This window comes from Panicum virgatum, chromosome 8N (assembly GCF_016808335.1).
Source record: "Panicum virgatum strain AP13 chromosome 8N, P.virgatum_v5, whole genome shotgun sequence".
Taxonomy (NCBI): Eukaryota; Viridiplantae; Streptophyta; class Magnoliopsida; order Poales; family Poaceae; genus Panicum; species Panicum virgatum.
The window spans coordinates 6,119,046-6,129,232 of NC_053152.1; the positions used below are offsets into that span (position 1 = coordinate 6,119,046).

General features: G+C 56.8%; 1 protein-coding gene across 1 annotated transcript; it reads right to left on the minus strand.

Annotated features, from left to right (window-relative positions):
* Positions 1–8,330: 8,330 nt before the first annotated feature.
* LOC120686378 (dirigent protein 21-like) lies at positions 8,331–9,211 on the minus strand. The gene has a single exon (XM_039968579.1). It carries the CDS (start codon positions 9,058–9,060, stop codon positions 8,515–8,517), a length of 546 nt encoding a protein of 181 aa, XP_039824513.1. The 5' UTR covers positions 9,061–9,211; the 3' UTR covers positions 8,331–8,514.
* Positions 9,212–10,187: the final 976 nt, after the last annotated feature.

Consider the following 10,187-nt stretch of genomic DNA (forward strand, 5'->3'; position numbering starts at 1 on the left):
GGTTTGAAAGGCAGAATAAAACATCTTCTTTATTTGTTCATTCCTTTGATTCACCAAGTGTGTGCCACTGGAGGTGGAGAGTGGAAAAAAAATAAAAAAAAGATTCACTTCAAGTATTGTTCTATGGCACAGTGTTTGTGTAGGTAACGAACACTGCTTTTGAAAGGCAAATAAAGAAATGGCTCGTGATCGACATTCAACTTCAATTCAAGTCTTATCTGCTGCTGTGGTGGGAAAATATCAGAAGGCAACCTGATCTCGTGTCGACAATGGACTCTACCTTGCTCTATCCTCGTAGTAAAAAGCAGTAAAGCTTGTCATGTTCTTGGGCGCATGCATGGATCGTGCTGTCGTATCATTTAACCTCTGATCAATCCATAACGATATTTTAGCCCAAAGCAGCAGTGGACCAGAGGGGTGACATCCTCGCACCATATTAGTGCTTCCTTTTACGTGCGACGCTTATTGTATATCCACGTCCTTTTCTCACAAATACCTTTTCATAGTGTTCATCGTTCATTTTTCAAAATTTAGTCATTCTGGTCATATATAGTACTCCACACTTGAATAATATATAGTGATTCCTTTTACTTTTTTTTTGTTCGACTCACTCACATTATATACTAGTTTTTGGCTTACCAGCTCTTGTACGTTTTCACCTCGCGTTCGCCGCGGAACCGAGCCTATCGATCTGGACAGTGAAAAGAATCCGGCAGCTAGCGTAGTACATACCAGACTCTCATCAGTCTGCTGGTGCTTTCTTTGTCGATGCCAAACACGATCAACCAACAAAGATACTACTACACACGATACGAGAATTAATGAAAACGATGTACAATGTTATTTCCCCAACAACAAAAGGTATATGATCGATGAGCAGATATAAAGTGTCCATGCCTGGATCACCAAAAGAAGAACACACACACACACACACACACACACACACACACACACACACACACACACACACACACACACACACACACACACACACACACACACACACACACACACACACACACACACACACACACACACACACACACACACACAAGAATGCATGTCTCCGCACGCAGTGTACTAAACAAACTCGTCGTCTCCCGGCCCTCTCCTCTCTCGGCCAATAATTACCGGCGAACAATGCAATGCAGATATGCAATTCGGCGTCCACGAGATCGAGCACTGTCGCGAACACTTGTCCTCTCCGCTGGCGCGCGTGGTGACCACTGGCCTGCGCTGCGCTCCCGGCCACACGCACGGTGTGGTTGGTCGCCGGAACACCCCCCCCCCCCCGGCCATGATAATCGTGCGTGCGGTGTAGTGGGCGCTGCGTTGCCGTATGTGCACGTACGAGAGGTCGATCGATCAGAGCACGCAGCAGTGGCGGGCTCAGGATTTAGAAGTTGGGTTTTCAAAATTGTAAGTAGTACTAAAAATTTGCAACTGGTTTTCATTGATATTTGGAGAAGCAACTTCTGGTTCCGATTGTCTTTTTTTTTGCAGCGCTTCTTTCCAAAAAAAGATCTCAAATCAGTAATAGCACCACTACTCTTCCTGTGTTTCATGGTTCAGACCTACAAATTACAAGTTAACAGCAATCATTATGAATTTATGATACTGCATTGCTATGAATTTTTCATTGATCTCTTAAATTTTAATGATAATTTTCACAAAATATGATCAAATTTCCACTAACCTAGTAACCTTCAAGGTCAAAGCCTCCCCTGGCACTCGCCGCCCGCCCCCTGGCAGCTTGGCGCTGGCCGCCACTGCCCTGCGCTAGTGCGCCTAGGGTTTGGGAATCGGGAGCTCGAGCTTGGAGGAATCAGGAATGGAGAGGATGAGGGAAGGGGGCGACTTGGAGATGGGCCGGGGTGGGGGTCGGGCATGACAGGTAGGATGGGGGTGTGTCATGGGCCAGTCGATGGGAGTTGAAGTTGGACTAATTTTCCAGCCCATTTGGTTGTTATTATGTTTCTTTTTTGTTTTCTCCATCATATACATAAAAAAAACTATATGTATAAAATTTTTTGCCAAAGATAATGGGTAGCTATGGCGTATAGAGTGAGGCGGTCGAGAGCTAGCACTGCCGCCGACACACGCATGCACGATCAGGCTAACGAGTAACGACCGTGGGTCGATCGAGTACTGATCGATCTCCTATGGCCTCTTCTTATCCATGTGAATGAAGATTCCTAATGCCACGTACACAGGGTTGTTCATATTGTCTTTATTGCGTTACGTGTGAAATTGTTGCGTGCGCGGCAGCCAAAAGAGAAGAAAAAAAAACAAAACTCTTCTGAATTTGGATGCTTGTGCACGATCAAGGACACTACTAGCTATCTAGCTATAGCCAGCAAGTTCGGCACGGGCACGCGGCTGTGGTGTTCTTGTCATGGTACAGCATCCTGATCCTGTGCTTCATCAAGAGAGCACTTTTGAGATTTTGACTGGTCACATACATATATCTTTCTTATTTCTCAAGCATCATGCATGATTGACGACGGGTGAAAGCGCATGACAGTACGATGACACTACTGTTCAGTCCAGTGTCCACTGTGAAAAAGGACCAATGATATACGAAAGCGTGCCTATTAGTTTTATTTGCGCGTGAAGAAGAAAAGAACCGGATCGGATGTGCCCTAGCTACAGTACATTACTGCCGATGCATGTAGCCATAGCTACACGACGAGTCTGTACGTACCTGGTCACCACTATAGGTGGCCAACCGGGCCGCACGGCACGGGCACGGCCCAAGCACGGCCGGCACGGGCACGGGAAGGCACGGCACGCCGGGGCACGGCGGCGCCGCCGTGCCGACATCTCGGCCCGGGCACGGCCCTACGAGGGCGCCGGCGTGCGGGGCCGTGCCCTTGGGCACGGCAGCACGGCAGGCCCGAGCGGCGGCGGCCGGGGCGAACCATGGCGGGGAAGACCGGCGCAGCCGCGCAGGCGACGGGTGGGGGCGACGGCGGCCCTTGGCGGCCCTTGGCGGCGGCGGCGAGGTGGGCGAGGACGAGCTGCGGCCGGCCGGCGACGCGACGCGACAGAGGACGCCGCCACTGAGGTCGCACGCCGGCTGCGCCCAGGCCCTCGTGGCGGCCGCCGCGGCCAAGGCGAGGAGGCCGAGCAGAGCAGCAGCACGAAGGCGAGGCTGCGGAGGGGGCGATGGCGGCGTCCGGGGGCGAGGTCCGAGCTCGCGGACGGAGGCGAGATTCGAGCATGCCGGAGGCGAGGTCCGAGCTCGCAGACGGGAGGAAGGGAGCGGCGCTACAGATCCGGCCGAAGTCGGGAGCGGCGCTGCGGCTGCAATGGGGAGGAGCGACGCGAGCGGCGAGTCGCCTGTCGGCTGTCGCGAGAAGGATGGGAGGGGGGAGCGACGCGGGGGTTCACGGGCCGAGGCCGTGCCGCCCCGTGCTGATGCCTTAGCCGGGCCGGGCCCGTGCTAGTGCCACGGGCCGGGATTGCGACCTAGGCACGGCCCGGCGCCTGGCACGGGCACGGCACGGGCCCGCGAGGCCACGGGCTGGACTGTGTTCGGGCCGTGCATTCTCGGGCCGTGCCCGTGCCGGCCCAACGGGCTCGGCCCAGTTGGCCACCTATAGTCACCACACCTGGCGATTATTATCATGTATCTATTGACGGCGACCTGGATAACGCGTAAATAAAGGACTCGCTCATTACCGGCACTGTAGTGTGGGTACTGTAGCAGGATGTGAGGATGAGACCAAAGGTAGTTCTGCGCGTATATATCGCTGCAGCATTATATTGACAACGAAGCTAGACAACGCGCCTGACCAATGACCACACGAGCGACAGCGACTGAAGAGAGCCTTGGGCCGGCGCAGCTCACGCACACTAGCTAGCACGATCTATACATGAGCACCTATGAGAGACTGACCTGGACTGGAAACAGAAATGCATGCCACGACAATGATCCTGATGATAACAAATCGCTTACTCGTCATACCAGACCACTCGCGGTACTGTTCCAAAGGTACGTTGGTGGATCGGTGGGGGCAACGCGCAATGCGGCTCATCTGCTAGGCACGCAGGCTCTGATTATTCTTCCTTCTCCGCACTCTGCTTGGACCTGCCATGCAAGAATCTTGTATGTAAAGAGTAGCTAGCCGAATTCCTTATACGGCGCGCGTGCGCCGCTACCCGTAGCGGCGTGCGGTAGCGGCGCACGCGCCCGTCGCCGCCGCCGAGGAGCAGCCTAGGGTTTGGGGGGAGGGGGAAGGGGGCGGCCAGGGAGGGTGGGAGGTGGGCGGAGCGGCCGCCGGCGAGGTCGCCGGCGGCCGGGGTGGCGGCGGCCTTAGATTTCGGGTTGCCGGGGGTGGGGGGCGGCTCGCCGGCTCCCATGGCCACCGGCCATAGAGGAGGGGGCCGGAGGTGGCGGCGGCCCGGCGGTGGAGGTGGGTTGTCCGGCGGAGGGCGCGGCGGCGCGGGAGCCCCGCCGGCCGGGCCGGGCCGGACAACCGGTGGGCGGTGCCGGCGGCGGGGTCGACGGGATGGCGCGACGGCGGCGTGGTGGCGTGCTCGGTTAGGAAGGGTGGCGGCGGTGGGCAGCGGCGAGCCGCCGGAGCCGGGGGAGGTGGTCGACGGCGGGGGCGACGGAGGTAGAAGAAAGGAGGAAGGAGAAAGGAAGAAGACGAACAGGTACGTACCTGTTCGTCGCCAGTGCAAATGCGCGGAGCAGCGTCCCCCGTAGCTAGCTACTGTTTGCACACTGTGCTCCGAGTTTCCGGCACGCGGCCGGTGTTCTTTTGTTCTGGCAGTACTGTTCAGTGGATGCACGCACTGGTGAGTGGCATGACTTGCACCACAGTCCCAAACGAAATAGGACTTGCGAAATGACCCGAGCGTCGCGTCGCTCCCGACGCGGGCTCTCCGCTCCCAAACCCTAGCCGCCGCCCCTTCGATCTTCATCCCCTACGTTGCGCCGCCGCCCGAACGGGCTCCCTGGAAGCTCGGGCGGTCCGTGGTGAAGGCAGCGGCGTGGCTCCTTCCCCCACTCCTCCGGTGGTTCGGCGCGGGCGCGGCCGCCTCGACCTTCGGTGGGAGCTCACCGGCGCAGGGCTTTGCGGCAGCGGCGACGGGAGGCCATGGATCCGGCGGCTGGCGCTAGGTGTTGGCGGCGGCGGCGGCGGCTGGCACGGAATGGGGCGCGTGGTGCTGCTGGCGGTGGGCGGCTCTCCGGGCACTCGCCGCGACCGCGGGCGCGGGCGCGTGGCACAGGGCCGTGCTGGCGCATGCGCTGCTCCTGCAGGTCACCGCGCTGAGCTACGAGGGCGCCGTGGCCGGCTCGCGTGTCGTGGCGGGGCGCTGCTGCTGCCGGCGGTGCAGGCGGTGGCCTGGGCGGTGCTGCTGGCGCTCACGCTGCAGGCCCGCGCCCTCGGCTAGGCCGGCTTCTCGGCGCTGGTGCGGGTCTGTGCCGGCCGGGGCTGGCCGCGGCTGGCAGGTGGCCAGCCGGGGCTATTGGCGGCGGGCGGTTGCAGCTGGTTGCGGCCTGCTGTGGCCGGCTGTGGCCGGGGCCGGGACCGGGGACGTGGCTGTGGCGGGTCGTGCCTGGATGTGGCTGCGGTGGGCCGTGGCTGGTGGCCGCGTCCGGGTGCTGCCGTTCTGCCAGATCTGGGCCATGGCGCCCCGATGTTGGTGGAGTCGGGGGCGTGCTGTGCGCAGATAACGGGTGCTGAGGTGAGGAGGTGGTGCTCCTCCTCTCCCCTCTGATGGCGATATTGGTCCGGCGTTGCCTTGGTGGTAGGGTTGGGGGCCGGCTGGTGCTTGCTGGTGGCGCCGTGGTGGTGCTTCAGGCTGTATCGGGCCTATTTCGGTTGAGGTGTTGCGGTGGAGAGGAGGGGCGACCTACTGCCTAGTCCAAGTGTATGCGACAGGCACGGTGCTGAGTCGGGCGAATGCCTCCACTGACGGTCTTGTCGGTGGCGATGGTGGCGGCGCTCTTATGGCACCGTTCTTCCTGCTGGGGGCACCATTGTGATGTACCATGTCCTACTGCACGGGCTCCTCTAGGGTGAAAACTCTGTCCATTTATGGACGTGCGACGGCGGCGTTATTGGCGTCGTGCCCTCCTTGGAGGCGCCGCATCTAGAGACCCGCTTTGGCTACGCAGTGGTGGTGGTTGGTTGGTGGTGTTGCCTGTGCGCAACGGCAGAGGAGGCGCGCGTGGTCCGTGCTGGTAGGGAGGTGCAGAGGGCCCATGGGTGCTGGAGGCCTTGAGTTGGCGCGCATGGTGCGGTGGTAACTCTAGCGACGGCTGGGTGGAGGTGTCGCTCTCATAGCGGTTTTCAGATATCTGAGTCCTTGGCAGAGGAGTGCGAGGCGGTGGGAGAGGCGAGGCCCCCACGCAGAGTGGCCATGATCAGTGGTTTTCATCGGCGCTGCGACGTGGGTGTTCTTCTGAAACTCTACTGGAACAGGGAGATCGACGATCGTGTGTGTGCGGCTTGAAGGAGATGATGTACTTGTTGATCCTTCACCGAATTGGGCTGCCTTCTGGTGAATCTGAATTAGCATTGCAAGAGGCCACCCGCGGTCAAGAGCTGCTTGCATGTAAGTCCGTCATTCTTCGGTGTTTGCTATAAGCATCAACTCCCAGAAATCCCCTTCAGTTCCCCAATTTGTCACAGTCTGAATGGTTAGAAAATGAGTCTTTGGATTCACATTGAATATCTCGTGAAGCCATTTGCATATGAAACCAAAACTCCTCTCTAAGGGTTTATCTATTCCGCACTCTCTTCGTTCAAAAGCTGATAGATCTACTCCATACGCATCATGAGAAATATATCCATCACCATAATAAACTTGAAAACGAAGCTTACTCGACATATCTGGACACAGAATCATGATATTAAATTGATTGCTAATCTACTATTTCAACAAAAATAATTACAACAAAAATAATTGCTCGATATATCTGGACACACAATCATGCTATTTGTAAAGCGTAGAAGATTTTTGGTTATCTGCGGTCGCCGGCTCGAAAATCCGGCAGGGCTTCGCCTCTCTCCCTCCCTCTCTCTTTTTTTCTGGGTTTCTGGAATTGTAGTGATGCAAATGAGGGGTGGGGGACCAGCCAACCCTTATATAAGGGTGGGAGAGCCGGCCGCCCAGCAGCCGGGCGGCCAGTGGGGGCCGGCCGCCCGTCTGCTGGCGCCCCGGCAGCCGGGCGACCGGTCCCAGGAACGTGTCTGCAATTATTTTTCGAGTTTTTTTTGCGGATAAGCCCCTGCCGCCCGGCAGCCGGGCGGCCAGGTCCCGGCCGCCCGGCTGCCGGGCGGCCGGGGTATATTTCTGTAAATTTTCATATCGAAAATATATTTTTGTAAAAAAAAACGGAAATAAAAAATAAAAAAATAAAGAAAACGCCAACTGTCAAGGTTTATGGACGTAGCAGCCCACTCAAGGTCCACAGATAGGCTTTTCAGCTTTTCTTTCGATCGATGGTGGTGGTGGTCCGTCCGCTCAATTAAAATTAGATGGGCTCTGGCTCCGAAATTGGCGGCCCGTAATACGGCCCATGTAGTATCGACAAGACTACCTTTCCTTTCCCACGGCCCGCTAGCGCGTAACAGACAATGACATGGCCTGTTACACCTCGTACGTGGGCCTCATTGGGCTATAGAACAACGGCTCCACGTTTGACTGTCGGGCCGGTTGACAAGTCCGTGTCTTGGACCAGGTGCTTGGGCCTCTGCACATAACTACAGAGCTGAGAGAATCCCTCAGGAAAAAAAAAGAGTGCAAAAAAAAAATTCGGAGGTAATTCGAAATATCCGAGTTTGTTAAATTTGCTCCCGTTATTTTTGTGCAGACTGGAAACGTACTCCATTTTGCGAACTCAATTGAACACAGACCTCCTTCCCTCTCGCTTCAAACGCACGGAGAATACCAACCGTAACAAGTTCAAGAAGTCGTCTCACCATCCGAGTGACACCACTGTCGAGCGTCAGACCTCTTATGGTGATGCAGTGATTTTTTGTTTTTTTTAAAAAAAACACGAATTGCAAGGTAGTTCGTGCGATTTTCGATCCAGAACGGCAGGCAGCTGATCTGTCGAGCAGCGAGAGAATCCATGGATTGGGCGGCCGAGCAAGCTCTTTTGACTGGGCACTGCGCTTGGATGGGATCTGGAAAGCGAGCGACGCGCCGACAGCGCCACCGACACGCACGACTGCTTTGGTTGGTTGGCCAGCTGCCGGGGTCGCAATCATCAACAGCCACATGCCTGCGTTGCTGACTTTCTACTGCCGAGTTTCGATTCGCCCGGCCCGGAAATCCCAACCCGTTTGCCCTGTTCTTCAGACATCTCGACCCGATCGACTCTGCAAATTCCCCAACAACTTCGTACACATCTCTCTCCAAACTCGAATCCCTGTTCAACTAACTACTGCTCTGGCAAGAATCCATCTGAACTGAATGAACTCTCTCACGCTCACGGTACAGCAACACTGAAGAACAAGAAGGTACAAAGACGACGACGACGGACGGTGGCTACGCCTTGACGTTGACGGTGTACTCCACGACGGTCTCGCCGGAGGTGGCGCCGGAGTCGATGGTGTGCGCCTGCACGAACCCGCGCGCCATCCGGAACTTGCCGCTGCCGCCGACGATGCTCATCTCGCGGACGTCCGACAGCACCTCGTTCCGGCCCAGGATCGACAGGCCGCTGCCCTTGTGCTCGCCGGCGGTGAACACGAAGTTCATCACCATCAGGAGCCCGACCGTGCTCTGGTCCGCGAACGTGTACGTGCCCTGGGCGCGCCCGACCTCCGTCCCCGCGGCGCGGGTCGGCCCCGTGGTCAGCGGGTCGTCGATGGCCACCACCGCGCCGAAGAAGGTGGAGGAGGAGTTGGACGACGCCGCCTGCGCGATGCGGATCGCCGTCGGGCTTGTCCCGCCCACGATGTCGTGGAAGTAGACCTTGAACGTCGTGAACCCGCCGTCGTCCGCCGCGGAGGCGGGCGGCGGGGCCAGCGCCGCCAGCAGGGCGACGGCGCCGGCGCAAACGAAGAGGAGCTTGCTGGTGCCGCCGGCCATGGCGCGCGGTGGAGATGTGGGTGATGCTGCTTCGGGAGGTGGCCGGGATGAGGCAGCTACAGGATATGTAAGGTTGGGGCTGGTGGTGGGAGTGGTTGGTGAAGCAGCTAGCTGGTGTGGTGGTCTAGCTGCCGTGGGCAGTGGCTGTTCGCGGTAGGTGAGGTGGTCGCCATCGATCGTCTTACTTCTTTACCTTTTCTCGCATGGCAATTGGCAACTTTCTTTTCGATGGTTATTCAACTCACTACCGGAAACAGCAGGGTTGCCGTGTGCGCAAACTCGGGCACACGGTGTTGGAACCCTTTGGATCTCCTAGGAGTAGATCGATTGGGAAACTAACTTTCTGTTGAAGAAAATATCTTGCCGATGTCCATGGCGCCACCGTGGAGCTCGGGGTATGCCGGAGTCATTCGAGGTCAAGGCCGGCGTGATGCGGTGACGACGACGTAGTAGTGGTGATGGCGAGGTCGCAGAGGCAGCGGCGTGTAACCTTCCCTTTGCTTCAGCGCCCTCGTCATCCTTTCCTAGAAAACTGAGGCACGGCGAATCTTAATCCACGTGCCCCCTCGTCATCCTTTCCTTTTTATATTGGCCCTGCGCAAAGGGGGGCCCACTTGCCAGCGAAAGGGCAAGAGCACCCCCGATCAGGGTGCGTGAGAGGGGTCTGACGCAGTCGTTAGACTGGGTCAGATGAGATCAACCTTATATTCTCCCCCTTGATCTCACTCTGTACTTTAAACTTATCTCTTTACTGGCTTTGCTCTTGGCCTCATCTCATTGCAGATCAGTACGTAGAGCGTGTCTCATCATGACGGTTATTAGTTACCGTCAGACTTAACAGCCACAATGTACCTTTCTGTATTGAAACAAGACCTTAACCTTTCTTTGGGCCCTTTAGTAATCCAGAAATCGTAGGCTTCCCGTAAAACCCATGTCGACTTGGGCGGTAGGCCTTTTGGTAAGCGGATCCGTAAGCACTTGTTTGATACTTTGGTGCTCCATGATTTGATATGATTCTGGATTTTCTCCTTTGCAACATATAACCCATTGTCAATGTGTTTGGCAGCACACTTGACATGTTGCCATAGGAGTGAAAACATTCGAATGGTATATTGCTGTTGTCTACC